Source organism: Lissotriton helveticus, chromosome 7 (genome assembly GCF_964261635.1).
Source record: "Lissotriton helveticus chromosome 7, aLisHel1.1, whole genome shotgun sequence".
NCBI classification, from domain to species: domain Eukaryota; kingdom Metazoa; phylum Chordata; class Amphibia; order Caudata; family Salamandridae; genus Lissotriton; species Lissotriton helveticus.
The window spans coordinates 134,513,977-134,529,315 of NC_136068.1; the positions used below are offsets into that span (position 1 = coordinate 134,513,977).

Here is a 15,339-nt window from a genome sequence, read left to right on the forward strand (position 1 = left end):
TCTACGATCACATCTGGTAACTCTGGTACTCAGGGAAACTCCTTGAGTGTGGATGTGCACCTTGTGAAAGAGAAAAATGCACTGCAGCTACTCAAAGTGACTTTAATCAGAGGATTAAGTAATGATGCTGACCCACTTCCCCATGCTGTATGCTGTAGTGGGTTGAAGCAATATGGGAATGACCCAACAACAGACCAATGGGTGAATAGAGGTGGCTTAAAGCACCATTAAGTAATATTATACATATTTTAGTAAAATCAAAAGGTCTTGGCTAAAGACAGACATAAAAGTGATGACGCAATCACATATCATTCTGCAACATGACACAAATAGCAGAATTTGATATTATTAGTACATTGAGGCATCTACTGTGTTCTATGGAAAACAACATTCACTTTTCGAAATAAATGTATTTTTCACCCACATTCAGATCTGGGTCTGAAGTCATGGGTCTGAACAAACAATGAGAATGGTGCAATTTATGCGTCGTGCCTCTGTTCCAGACTGACAGGACCCTCCTCAAGAAAATCATCGTAGTGAGTCCCGCAAATGCAATGCCACCTTTGCGCCTCCCTCTCGGGTACCTCCTTACCCATTATCTAGTAATGGCAGCGTCCTTTTACAATTTTTTAGCAAGCATGGCAGCTCAAGAATGATAAATTGCAGTGCTGACGCTGAGGCGCCGCCACAGCTTAAAAATATGCGCACAATGGGCCAAATTAAGCTTGAAAAATAGAAGGCACTGGTCAATTGAGTATTTTCTCGCACAAATGGGAAAAATATCACCCATTTGTGAGGGAAATTGCACAATCTGGCATCTCTGTCACACGTCTTGTGTGAAAGGGAGTTTGAATCTGCTCTGCCCACCAATGGAGAGGTGCGCTGAGTGGCACTACTCCAATAGCAGCGATGAGGGCGATGGGAGCCTGCGCTTCCTGCAGCCATAAGGGTCTCTCAGTACACACAGTCCGTCACAGCAGGCGCAGCAGTTCTATTCTATTCAGAGCGATCTGCTCGAAAAAATAACCCTTTTAAACACCCTAGCAATGCTTTTAAAAAAATTAATTAATCACTGTATTAAGAACATTACTAACAAGAGGTGAGATTTACAGAGACACTGTCCAAGATTCTCAGAAGTTCCACAGAAGCAAAGGCCCTTACACCTGAAAATGGACATTACAGATGAAAGGATTTAAAAAATGAAAGCATTCCAACCCCCTCAAAAGTCCATGCAAAGGATGGGAAAGTTAAAACCTCACAAATAAGTGCTGTCCCACCTCATTGAGAACACCCCTCACACAGCTGCATGATCCAGTCAGGAGAAATGGTATCCCTGTACGGCAGGCGCGCGGCGCAACGCTGATTGGGATCAAAGGCCTTCAGACCCCACTCCCTCCCCCCGTGTGTGTCAGCCTGGGCTGAGACAGCTTCCCGGGCACACACGCAGCTGCAACCGAGTACTTCACAGGTCTTTCAAAGACCATTCATTTGTTAACTAAGCTTTTTATTGTGTTTTCACCCCTTCTTAGAGCCCCTGCATCTCCACTCACTGTCTATAGTTGGAAGTTTAGGGCCCCCCTCTCCCCCCAAATGGGCCTCAGTCTAGTTGCGCCTCTGCTGTCTGGCTTATTGACTTTAACAAACATTAATGCACTATGCAGATGTTCAAGTGCACCATACAAATACGGATTTACATGTTTTAAACATTTTACCAGTACCTAACCTCGGTGCACAGTGAAGTCATGGTACCCTGCTGTATATCGGTGAAAAAACAACAGCTTGCATAATGCAACCCCAAGTTTCACACACACTACCTTTGGTCAGGCCCAATAGATAAAAACTTGAAAACATGACACCCGTTTTAATACAAGAATGCCTTAAGCATGTTACTATTGAATATTCCTGTATAACACTCACTTTTTACAGTTTTTCTTCAGGCCAAACACCAACTTTCCAGTTCGATTGTTTTGTCCACGTTGTGGCTATGCGGGCAGTATCTGCTCCAGTACTTTCTTTGATGAGGGAGGAATTCAGTCTGGGAACTGAGGATGAGGTCGCCCCGCTGCTCTGCGGCTTTGGGTGGCAGGAGGCCTTCGCCTGGGATTCAGTTTCAATTATGTCGTCCTTGAAGACGGTCGGATGGTCCTGCTGTCCAGGGTCGGGGGATTAACTGTACCACAGAACGCCTCTATCAGGGTGATTTTTACTGGGTGGATAATGTCCGAGCCTTCCCTCTGAAGACTAGATGGGGTTTATCTTTTCAGAACAAAGACTCGATCGGAGAGGATGCTTGTGGGTGTTTCGTCTCCTTCATTAGGGAAGGTAATCTTCATGCCCTTTCTTGATTTCTAAGGTTACAATCTCGTCCTTCGGAGTGTGCAGTTCTGCCGTCTGGATTCAGGTGCTTATCAAAAAATCTTCATTTAACTGCTGCAGCCGGTGTAGATTTCATCAAGATACCTTTAAGTGCATGCACTACTGGAGGGTCTTGATTTTTGCTGACGTGATTACGTCCTCGCTGAGCCCGCAGAAAACCCGTTACTGAATCCACCGACCCCCATCCCAAAGCTGGCAAATGGGTCATTAACTTCCGTGTGTTTGTTGCGCTTCGTGCACAGTAGCACGCATCAAAAGAATTGAAGAACTCTGAAAACATTATGAGGATCACAGTGGAAAGTGTAACTGAATGACGGGTCCACCGAGCCCGCCATCGACGCCCTTCATAATTATATTCACTGTACTTGTCGAAGAACTCTCGTTTTTTGGGGTCACTAACCACGTCTGAAGCCTCGGCAATCACCATTAAGCTGTTCTCAGAGCCTGGCTCCCTCTTTTTGTCACGGTAGTGGCGCAGCGCGCCTGCTTGCAATACGCTTTTTTGACGTCCTCTTCTGAGGCGCCACGGCGGGCCAGTTTTACCGATAGTTGCTAAAAAAAAAATCGCACCTCTGTCACAATTCCACGCAATCAAGTACAGAATAGTTTAATGGGAGCATCCAACCTCACACTTTCAAATACTAGCAATGCTGAAACGGGCAAAACTGCTTAATTTACCTGAAAGCGAGCCCCGCTACGGCCACGGACTTCTGCTTGCATAGACTGAGTGACGTTTAACCCCCACAGCCAACCACTGGCTAGAGCCCAGTCATGGGCTGCTAGCCAATCAGATGCCTCCAAAGACTCTGTGCAAGCTTCGGATTGGCTGTGAGCCCCAGAGTGCCAACAACCTGTTGTACTAACGTGATTTAATGTCTACTTGTCCGTCGGACATAATAGACAATAAATCTTCTTGCCCATCAATAAAAACAACATGGTTCGGGCGTCGGGCGATATGATTCCCCCACCCCTGCACTAGCAGAAGCCATTATAGCAGTAATCCCAAAAGAAGGGAAAGATCCAAAACTCCCCAAAACGTATAGACTGATATCCCTAATTAATTTAGACTGTAAAATGTACGCAATGATTCTTGCCAAGCGTCTTCAAAAATTCTTACCCAAACGTATCCACCCCTCGCAAGTTTTTTATTTAAAGAGCAGATTATCAAGTGACAATACCCGAATCCTAGCTCATGTACTGGAGAAAGCCAAACTTAATGACTTGCCAACAGTGGCTATCACTTTGGATGCCAAAAAGGCTTTCAACAAAGTAGATTGGGCCTACCTGAAAGCAACGCTGGATAAATTTTACTTGGGCGACAATTTTACGTGCATGGTAATGTCACTTTATTTTAATCCCTTGGCTAGGGTAAGAGCGGGAGGCGCCCTCTCATCTTCCTTCAAATTAGAAAAAGGAACAAGACAAGGCTGCCCCATTTCTCTCTTCTTATTTCTGCTTGCAATTGAACCCTTCCTATACAATTTTAGGAATAATAGCTAGATCTCAGGGATATGTTTTAATGACTGCATGGTCAAGATTACTGAGTATGCCAATGACGTACTAGTTGTCTTCGAGAATGCCGAAGCTGCTATCCCTGCTCTCATGTCCTCAATAGAAGACTTTGCTGTCGTATCTGGGTACAAATTAAATAAAGATAAGACTGTTAAACTCCTGAATAACCTTGGTGGTAAAGAAATTATGGGCGAATCTGGTCTCCTGTGGCAACCTAAGTGCTTCAAGTACCTGGGCCTAGACTTCACCGGAAATTTGATCACCACCCTCCAAGCCAACGAGACGCACTCTACAAGAAAATCTCTTCATTGCTAGATGGGTGGTCACCTAAATATCTATTGTGGTGGGATAGGGCTAAGACTGTAAAAATTATGGTTACTCCTCTTGTTAACTGACTATCTAGCTAGCATGCTACCAATTACTTTTTCAAATGACTTCCTGAATAGAATCTATTAACTTTTTAGTACGTTCCTTTGGTAAGGCAAGAAACCCAGAATATCAATGGAAAAACTTCAATAACCGAAAGAGAAAGGTGGTCTGTGCCTTCCAAACTTTAAGAACTATCAAACAGTGTATCTTTGCAAACAAGAGGCCAATTGACTAATCACTCAGACTGATTATACCCCAGCCTGGATAGATATAGAGAAGTCAATCATCAATGATATGCCTCTACCTGCTCTCCTCACCATGAATGTATCCCACCTCCCCCATTCAAAGTACCTTCTGCTTAATACTGAAAGAGCCCTTTTACAGCAGGACCACCTCTCCACACTAAAAATCAATAAGTCCAATATGTCCTCTCTCTGGCGCAACCCGAGCCTGAAGATCGATGGTGAGATGCTCCACTGGGAATACTGGTCTCAAAACGGCAAAAATCTAGTCAAAAACCTCTTTATAGGGGCCCTCCCATTACCTTTTACTACCCTACAAGATCGACCCGGACTAAAACCAAAGGAGTTTTTTATAACTTCCTAAAGCTAAAATCTCTCCTTTCGATGCTCTCTATTAAACCCTACGACCCGTCGATTGTCTCCAAGATGTCACAGCTACTAGAGTCAGGACACACCGTCTCTAAAATATATAAACTTCTTTCCCCCAAGCCTCACAAATCTCACAGAAAATGTGAAGTTAAGTGGGAATCTGAACCCAACTCAAACAACATCACATATGACTGGGACAAAATACATACCAACCCATTTTCAAATAAAATATCTTCAATACTGTCGCAAACCAAACTTATGCTAATAAATAGGACAAACTGGACACCCGAAAAAATCTTTAAACTTACTTTACAAACCTACTGGGACAAGGTTTATGCGTGTATAAGTAAGGCTTTCAACATAATCCCTCCAAGAGAATTTTCATATATTATATTAGGTGCTTTGGACCCTAAAGTCGAAAATGTAAACGACCGATACTTGCTAGACCTCATGCTCACCTTAGCCTGTAAAATTGTATTGTGTAAGTGGAAAAACACCAATGATGTGTTTTTTAGAATGTGGCAAGAGTGGCTATCTTTCCTCAGAGGAGCGGACAATGTCTCACTCCATACCTCTCCATGGAGTGAAACCCACAGGAAACTCTGGAAGTCCCTTGATGCCTCATCATTCTCATACGACCCACCGTGAAAAATCTCCTGTACTGTATTGTATTTCTTGCTTCTATAATTGCGTAGAATGTAATTACTTGACACACTTGTGTTATATACAGTATTGTATACTCCTTTGAACTCTCATGGGGAACTGTGAATACCTTAGCTGGGCACTTGAGCAATTTCTAGTTTCTATTTATTTACTTATTTTGTCTTGTATTTGTTTTCTCCTGATTGATTTACTTTTTACTATTATTATTGTTCTAATTATTTGTCACTTCTTGTAACTCAATAAAAACGATTTGAAATCAAAACGAAAATACCACTTTTAGAAAGTAGGTCTTTTCTTGCCTAACCATCCAGCATGTTTCTGCCAGGTTTGTGTATCCGGAGAGGGCCTTCGCTCCAGCAGTCTGATGGGTCAGGGCTGGGCTGAATAGGACCTGCATTGAATAGAGAGTAGGGGGGCGGAGATTTCTTTTCACTGACCTGAGCCCTCATAGAATAGAGAGTAGGGGGAGATTTATTGTCAGCTACCTGGCCCAGGTCCGATTTCTAACAATGCTGTCTCCCCTTCCTGCCAGGAAGCTGCACCCAGGAGGACAGAACTGGTTTTGACTAGGTACAGACACTCTCTGCCTTCAGAGAACAAAGGATTTTGCAGTATAAATATTAGGACCCAGTCCACAGAACTGTAGTTCACTTCTGGGAATCAAGACAAACCTTTGCCAAGGAGAAGAACCAAGGAAGCTGAATGAGGAGACTGCCCCTGTGCTGTTTTGCTATTTCTGGGGTTGGCCTGCAGTGGTTACTTTATTGCCAATGAAAGGGGAAAAGGACTTTTGTGAACTTTTCATAATCTTGAGGAAGAGTCTCCAAGGGCTTGAAGTGTGCTTGCCTCCTGCCTGAAATCACAGGAATACAAGACTTCACCACCAGCTACCCTGAATCCCCTTGCTGGGAATTCTACCTGCAGAGAGGTGCCTACTGTTGTTTGGGCCCTCTGAGAAGACTGCGTGTCGCTGGGAGCTGGAAGCGCGACGCAACGAGGAGAAGCGTGTTGCCGCCGCAGCAGTTGCCGTCGCATCGCCGAAGAAGCGTGCTGCCGCCGCATCTGTTTGCTATCGCATTACCGACGAATCGTGTTGCATCACCGGAAAAGCGTATCGCCGCTGCAGAGGTCACTGTTGCATCACCGGAGAAGAGTGTTGCAGGGCCTGTCTCGGCTCAGAAGTTACCGAGTTCGCTGCACGGAGAAAAGAATGCATTTGAAGCATGAGAGGATGTTGAGGGAAATGGAATTGAAAGCTAAAAGTTTAGAAATTTCTCCCTCTGGTGGCAGAGCACCGTCCGTACCTGTAGAAACAAGAGTGTTTATTCCCAAGGATGTCATTAAGGATTTTCATAAGAGTGAAGATATTGGGCAATGGTTTAAGGCCTATGAGGTAGCTAAGACCCCCCACCGGGTCCCTGAGAAGAATTGGAGAGCAGGGTTGTGGGGGCGGTTCCTATGTGATGGGCGAGATACCTTATTGGAATTGCCTTCTGAGGATCTGAATTCTTATGTGCAAATGAAGGAAGCCTTAATAACATAATATAGACAAAGGTTTAGGAATTGTAAGAAACTGGAGTCTAGCACTTGGGTAGAATATGTGACTTTTTTTTTGCAGAGCATAGGATGGTTGGGTGAAGGGTAGCAAAGTGAATGATTATCAGGGGCTCTATGGTTTGTTTGCGAGCACTTGTCTAGCAATTGTTTTCCAGAGCTACGCCAGCACCTTATTGATAGCAAGCTGACTAACCCTAGGAAGCTTGCTGAAGAGGTGGCCGCTGGGTGAGTACCCGGGTCCACAAGGGTCATGTGGGACACTTCACCAAAGGTGGGCAGGGTCCCCAGCAGAACAGTGGGGGGCCAAGGGTAAACAGAGGGAGTTCCAGAAAGGGCCCCAAAGTAATCCCTAAGGGAACCAAGGGAAGTGTTCCCAGCATCCCCCTGAGAAAAAGCAGAGTCGGCAAAGCTGCGACGCAAAATAAGTGCTTTTATTTCTTTCTTTCTTTACTCTCCACTTTCCCGTTGTATGTCACACTCCACTACCCCCACCCAGCCCCGCCTGCCTCGCCGCCCCACAGCGTTACCTGTGCGAGCTGTCACTGCTGTACGCTCACTGTGTGTGCATGTGAGCATTCATTCCACTGCTGTGATTAGGCTGTGCTTAGAGGGATACCCCAACTGCACTGGGTAGCCCTGCCGTACATTTCATCAGACGCTTCCCAGTACATGGCACCAGTAAACAAAGTATTCCCTGCTGCAATTCATTCTATCTACATCTTGAAAAATTGTAATTCTGTGCCTTTGGTAATCATTTACTATTTTGAAATTCTGGAACTTATTATAACGATATTTTAAACTTTAGTACTTAATGTACTTGTACATGTAACGACGTATGTCTATTGTAAAGTGCTTTAGTACCTTTGGGCAAAATACACACTGTACAAAAATGCATAAATAAACAAAAAAATAATAAAATAAATCTAGAGTTCTGAAGTAGAATGCTAACCTCCATAATAGCGCCTCAGGGGTAATAATAAACACCAGACCTTTTGACTTTGTCAACGCTTTTTTCGAATCCCATTCTTTCCCTTGACCTATGAAACTATACTGTGTTTGTGTGTGGGTGGGGGTACAGACGGCGGATCTCGAACCACACAAGTGATACATGCCAAGTCGGTACCAGGTTCGTGAAGACACAGATCAGTGTAAGAAGTCAGAACAGTCTAAGAAAATTCTTAGGAATGGACATCTTTTTCAACTGCTGGTGCTGAATGAGGCTGACGTGCCTCCTCGCCCTTCTCAAGATGGTCTCCTCGAAGGGCTGTGTTGTCCAATAACTTCCTGGATTGAAATGAACGAAGGACGACGCGTTGCCATGGGGACGCGCAACTCTCCCTTTCTGGTCCAATCGGGGTAACATAAGGCGAAACAATCAATCACCGACCAATAAAATGCTCCCAGAACCCGGAAGCTAGTGATGGTTGCCAGAGAGAGACTTGGAACGCATAGCCCCGCCTCCCGTGGCCAATGGGAGGAGTGTCCGCACGGTGGAAGGGCGAGGCGCTAGCTGCTGGGGGCCCCGCACTGCTGATGTTCCCGTTAGCGGAGTAGTGACGTCAGACTCCGGTAACTGGAGCATCTGACCCTTAACCTCGGCCCGGGATGTGCCGGCCCCCGGGAACATGAGGAAGTCTCGGAGCGCTGGTTCCGGCCCCCAGCTCACCGGCCACTGCAAGCGAGGTAATTATATAGCTGAGCGGAGTAGAGCTCAGTGTTGTAGAACAGATGGAAACTAAAGGTTCTAGAGTGGGGAGGGGCGTGGGGGTCTTATGGAGCTTAGAAGAGAGCCTTTATGACGTGGAGATGTTGCATAGAGCGCTACATTCTCAATCTCCCAACCTTGTGATGACACTGAAGTGCAGGTGTATCTTAAACTTTGCCTCGACATGCTTTCGACTGGTGGGCGTGTTTATACATGCAGGTAAATACTGGGGGTTGCTCAGCTGTTGTATGGACAAGGGATGTTGAGGAGAGGAGGAAAGTGACAGATTCGGGAGATCTGCCAACAAACCGGGATATAAAAGTACAGCCCTCTTCTACAAATTCTGTGTCTCTGTTAGAAGTACACATTTCTTTCGCACAGGGGTGACGCTGTAACTAACATCAGATACTGTGGCCTAGCCCGAGTCCTTGTTCAAGCTGGACTATGCATTGAGATCTGTAGACAAGTTTTGATACTGTACCCAAGAGTTATACTTGCAAATGGTCCCATGCCATGTGTGGCACCTTCAAAGAGTACTCTGTTGGTTGCCTTAACGATGCTGCATCCAGTACTTGTAGTTTCACTTTTAACAATGTAAGTGTAGGTTCAATAATACCAGCATGTAAAGCACTCTTTCCTTAAAAGGCAGCACAAGTGGCAACTATGTTTACCTATTTTTGCTCCATCTCCAGCTACTGGGACATCGTGCCCCAAGCTTAAGAGTGTACCCATGTAGCTAGATAATAGCTTTTCTATTAAAACTATCCTGCTACTGTAATTAATTATGTTGAGCTTTCAGGAACAGGAAAACCAACCAAATGGCGATTGTAAATAAGTTGTAGTTAGTTTCAAGCAAAGTCTGATATATTATTCTGATAGTTACATAGCGCCTTCTCATTCATAAGCAGCGTTAGGAAAGGTTATGGTGGCCTGTTTTTACTTACCGTTAATTGATAATGATGTAATTTTATATACATAACCTGTTATTTTCATGTCATTAATGTCAACGACACTAACCTGCCTTTTGCATCAAAACATATTGCATTTAACGTAGATTGTTATTTTTGTGACGTTTTCCATTTTAACCATTGTAAATCTTGACTTTAAGCTAGACAATGTTAATAATATTTATAATGTGCATGTTTAGTTTAATATTGAAAAACATTTGGGGGATTTCAAAGTCAAATCAACTTTATTCAGTTTTAGGAAAAATACTATAAAAGCATTACAATACATAATTAGCAACATCAACAATCATGCAGTCAAAACGTATTCCACCGCATCATAAAATAAATAAAGTGCATAACATCCCAAAGCCCTAAAGAGAGGGCACTAAACTCCTACTTGGCCAATCCCTAGTCCCATAATCATGCAGAAATGGAAAAACAGACAGGTGCTCTGCAGTCAGCCAAAAGCTGCTAAAGTGCATACAAATATAGCATGTGGTACAAAGGGGGTGGTGATGGATGGAGCATTTGAACCAATCAAACACTCACACCCAGTCAACAGATCTGGGTTTTATCCATCACCGTTCTTTAGCCCACTCTGCCACCCCAGTTCAGACATGGCCATATGCAAATGAGTCCAACCCTGTGCCTCATGGGAACAGTCCAGCCCGAACTGCCAAGCCATGCCTTCCCTGGACAGGAAACAAGCTTCCTAGGACCGATTTCTGGCATTTCAGCCGTCTTCAGCCAGGCTTCCTTGAATCCAGTGGCAAAGTGAGCAAGCGACTCACGTCTGAGCAAACCATGCCAACTTATGGCGAACAAAGCGGTACAAAAGGGGGTGGTGATGGACGGAGCATCTGAACCAATCTAACACTCACACCCAGTCAACAGATCTTGGTTTAATCCATCACCGTTCTTTAGCCCACTATGCCATCCCAGTTCAGACATGGCCATATGCAAATCAGTCTGACCCTGTGCCTCATGGGAACAGACCAGCCCGAACTGCCAAGCCATTCCTTCCCTGGACCGGAAACAAGCTTCCTAGGACTGGTTTCTGGCATTTCAGCCGTGAGTCCCTTGCTCGCTTTGCCACTGGATCCAAGCAAGCCTGGCTGAAGGCAGCTGAAATGCCAGAAACCGGTCCTAGGAAGCTTGTTTCCGGTCCAGGGAAGGCATGGCTTGGCAGTTCGGGCTGGACTGTTCCCATGAGGCACAGGGTCACACTGATTTGCATATGGCCATGTCTGAACTGGGGTGGCAGAGTGGACTAAAGAACGGTGATGGATTTAACCCAGATCTGTTGACTGGGTGTGAGTGTTTGATTGGTTCAGATGCTCCGTCCATCACCACCCCTTTTGTACCGCTATGTTCGCCATATGTTAGCAGGGTATGCTCAGACGTGAGTCCCTTGCTCACTTTGCCACTGGATTCAAGCAAGCCTGGCTGAAGATGGCTGAAATTCCAGAAACCGGTCCTAGGATGCTTGTTTCCGGTCCAGGGAAGGCATGGCTTGGCAGTTCGGGCTGGACTGTTCCCATGAGGCACAGGGTCAGACTGATTTGCATATGGCCATGTCTGAACTGGGGTGGCAGAGTGGGCTAAAGAACGGTGATGGATTTAACCCAGATCTGTTGACTGGGTGTGAGTGTTTGATTGGTTCAGATGCTCTGTCCATCACCACCCCCTTTTGTACCTACAAATATAGTATAACGCATTTACAGATACAAATATAGGTTCTGTGTTAATAGTGGTACTAGCAACGTAACATACTCAAAAATAATTTTTGCGGCCTAGCCATAAAAATATCACACATAAAAAGGGGAACAAAGCCCATATACACATCGGTATATCATGTTCTAAACACATGAGCACACATGTATTTAAATATGCTGACTAAAACCTGCAGTATCAAAATTAAAACAAATCAGGTGTATGACTGCCAGTTATACTTAAAACTCACACAAAACAACAATTAATCGAGTACTCAACCCTCCATCGATTTTTCTACATCTACCTGCCTCTTTAAGAAAGAAGCAGACTGTAACAAATGTCAGAACTGCCTAGTAGCTGAGATAGATTAACGCATCTCTACTGTGTGGACACATCTCGACAGCTCTACTCTAGATTAGACTTATTTAAAGTTTACTTAATGTAGAATAAGAAGAGAGGGGCTGTAAAATCTGCAAAAAAACATAAAATGGAACAAAACTTGGGTAGTTGACCCATCACAAGGGCAGACCAGGGTTGAATCGTCCAGAAGACTACAGAGGAGATTTCGGCATGAGTTGGTAAAGGTATATTCAACAAAAATATACACGTTTTCTCAGAGTTCAGAAGTGGCGTAGCTGGTGATTAGCTCTTCATAATACTTCTTTAAAAAAACAAATAACAAAATGGATACAGAGGCTAACGGAAGTAAAATACAGCAAACAAAAAGATATAAAGAGAAAGAACGTGACATACCCTCTAATGGGAGCTACCGGACATGACTTTTGATCACTGTGTTCCCCATCACAGGCAATGCACATTTTAAAGCAAAAGAATACATAAGAAAAATACAGCACGCCCGATTTGCTACCTTCAAAAGGCAGTAAAAAGATGAAAGACAATCAAATCCGTGACTTATGAGATTGGCTTTAACATGTAAGCCAGTTCGATAACTTCAGTTAGACTTCTAGTTCAAAACATTAACTTTGGAAATGCTTGTGTTACCTGGGTCATACCGATTATATTTTTTGTTTAAATTTTTCGTCTGGTATGAATCACAAGAAGTTTTTTTTATGTATCTTAACAATATATCTGCAAAATCTTGATGTATGTAGTCTTTGTGGCAACAATGTAGCTACGTTGCTTGCTGCTTTACACATATGAGTCACATGCGGGGGTCTCACAAGTTTAAAACTGACTGCGTAGATTTAGAGCGATCGGGGAAACATCTTGACAATATTCTATGAGCATTGCTGATTAACATGTATAAAGTTTTACTATAAGAAATTCAGGTAAAAGGTGCTTCAAACCAGGTTTGCTTTCATTTCATTCTGATCCTTCTGGTAGGCTAACACTTTCTATTGATTTTTGTGTTCTAAGTCTGTAATATATGTCCTCAGGAATAAGTCATGTCAACAATAAGTTTTCTTTCATTTATACAGTTTTTAATATTCTGGATTCTAATTTGAGACCATCATATTTAGATTAGCAGCACTGTGCTCAGGGATTAAAGTTTGGTGTTCACCAGTATGTTCCAGAATGGCCTTATTTCAGGGAGAATTGCCCAAAAACAGGCACATCTGGATCTGTATGTTTTGTTGCGTGGCCTAATGACCAACATGCTGCTTTTGTGATGTATATGTCTGAGTTCATCCAAACTTTGTCACCTGAGCAAAAATCAGCTGGGCAATTCACTTAATTGCATTGTGCCTATAAAATATTTTAAATATGTGAAATGTAGTATAATTCTTTAATGCCATTGTGTAATAACCCAGTTAAGGTACTCAAAATTAATTCATCTTGTAATCCTGCCTGAAGTACAATGCTCCTTGATGAAGTTTTCGCTATGTAAGTAACAATGCGTACATCTCCCCAAATCACATTACCAAATCTGAGCTGACTAACCAGGAGTGAACACGTCATAGACAAGTCCACTTAGTGACTCAAATTCAGTTTCATTAAACACCCTGTTAACCCTCTTTGCCAGTACTTTAACTCATACCATTAACACCACCACAAGCAGTATAAGGTGACATTTCTTCCTTGCTTAACACTGTTTAGTGTCAGTTGTTAAGTGGTGGTCAGTCAGTTACTGTTTGCAAATATGGGATAATTGTTCTGTTGTGAGTGTCAAGTAAATGTTTTCCTCAGTTTGTTCTCATTCCCAAACTCCAGTTTAGGGCAGGATGGTGGAGTTGCCAAATTGACTCTCATCCCCTCCATGGGTGGGTTACAGTGACTTGTAGAATAAAGTGAAACTGAAAGCAAAATTATAACTTTACTGATCTACTTAGCTAATTTTCTTCGGATTGCTGTGGAAATTGATTTTACCAGGTATGTTACCTGATCTAATTCCTCTTTAGAACTGAGACCTGCTCTAGGATTGTTTTATATAGCTCACGTGTGCTGCTAAATCCACCTCATCTAACACATTCCCCAAATTTCACTAGCATTCTTTCACCCTATCTCGGTGAGTGGTATGCGGTTTGCTTCTGGCTGTGAATGTTCATCCCCTCGGCGAAAAATGTGTGTAGTAATTGTCTACACTTCACCCTCACGTTCCATTTAGTCTTCATAGGCATACCCGTAGTAGTTTCCATCCCTTCTCTTCCCCAAAAGCTCGAAATAGTCATGGAACTCAGATGTGTCCCTGGTTACAGTTCCTGCCTCTTTTCTGCTTTGACTTCCTATAGAGTGCTTTAAGCCCCCCTCCTTGCTGTCCAAGAAAAGAGCCCTGGACATCTGTAGAGGTAGACCTGGTGGATGTGGCTTCAGATTGTCTTCGGTTGGGTTAGCAGTTGAAGCAGCTCTCACAAAGAAGTGCCTTGTTGCCCTCTCCTTGCTGTCCAAGGAAAGGGCCCAGGACCTCTGTAGAGATAGACCTGGTGCATGTGGCATCTGGCTGCGTTTGGTTAAGTTAGCAGTTGAAGCTTCTCTCAGCTCTAACAAAGAAGTGCCTGGGGCAGTCCCTTTGCTCTCCAAGGAAAGGACCCTGGACATCTTCAGAGACAGACCTGGTGCATGTGGCCTTTGACTGTCTATGGTCGTATTAGCAGTTGAAGCCTCTCTCAGCTCTGACAAGTGCCTGGGGCCCTCTCCATGCTGCTGAAGGAAAGTGCGCAGGACATCTGTAGAGATAGACCCGGTACATGTGGCTTCTTACGGTCTGTGGTTGTGTTAGCAGTTGAAGCTTCTCTCAGCTCTGACAGACAAGTGCCTGGGACCCTCTCCATGCTGCCGAAGGAAAGTGCGCTGGGCATCTTTAAAGATAATGAATGATCTTGCTTCTGATTGCCTTGGGTTGTGTTGGCAGCTTCAGTTCCTCTTAACTCCACTATTTCTTCAAAGCACTTCTCCCAACATTTCTGTCACATGGCCCATCAGGACATTGTCTTCTCCATAAAATTAGCATGAGCTCTGCAGACATTATGCAGCTTTGCACACGTTACTACATAGCTTTATTTTTGCAAAGGCTTTGTTCGCCCTTTTTACATGAGAACAGACTGCTGTGTGCCTTCTCTGCCTGTCCTGGTATTTGGTCTGAACATCGTGAGCAAGGTCGATAAACAATGCCCCTTGTTATTTTGTTCTGGTAAGGCCTTTGCACCTAGACACAATATACCTACGCAGCTATTATTTAGGACGACGTACTTTGGTGTTATGCAAGTACACGAATAGGTGGCACACACTTGGAGAGGAACCTTTCCAGGGAGAAGAGCGAGACAGCACCTGTGATGTAGACTTACTCTCTGTAGGCTAAGGTATGGAGTCTGCTGACAAAGCCCAGATATCTTTTGATATATATAATAATTCTTCTTCTTAGCAAGGGGGGGCAGGTTAGGCTCTATTGTCTTTTCTCCATTGTCTTTTCATGGTGACCTCTTCTTTC

The 15,339-nt window shown here is 44.0% G+C and overlaps 1 protein-coding gene and 1 pseudogene across 1 annotated transcript in view; one reads left to right on the forward strand and one right to left on the reverse strand.

The window, feature by feature from the left end:
- Nucleotides 1–1,846: 1,846 nt before the first annotated feature.
- On the reverse strand, nucleotides 1,847–3,096 carry LOC144768970 (dnaJ homolog subfamily B member 1 pseudogene; annotated as a pseudogene).
- A 5,442-nt stretch (nucleotides 3,097–8,538) lies between these two features.
- The window catches only part of TBC1D20 (TBC1 domain family member 20), a 90,203-nt gene continuing 83,402 nt past the window's right edge, over nucleotides 8,539–15,339 (forward strand). The window contains exon 1 of the mRNA XM_078651728.1: nucleotides 8,539–8,771. Within this exon, the coding sequence (XP_078507854.1) occupies nucleotides 8,714–8,771 (58 nt within the window). The 5' untranslated portion in view covers nucleotides 8,539–8,713. The remainder of the gene's footprint in view (nucleotides 8,772–15,339) is intronic.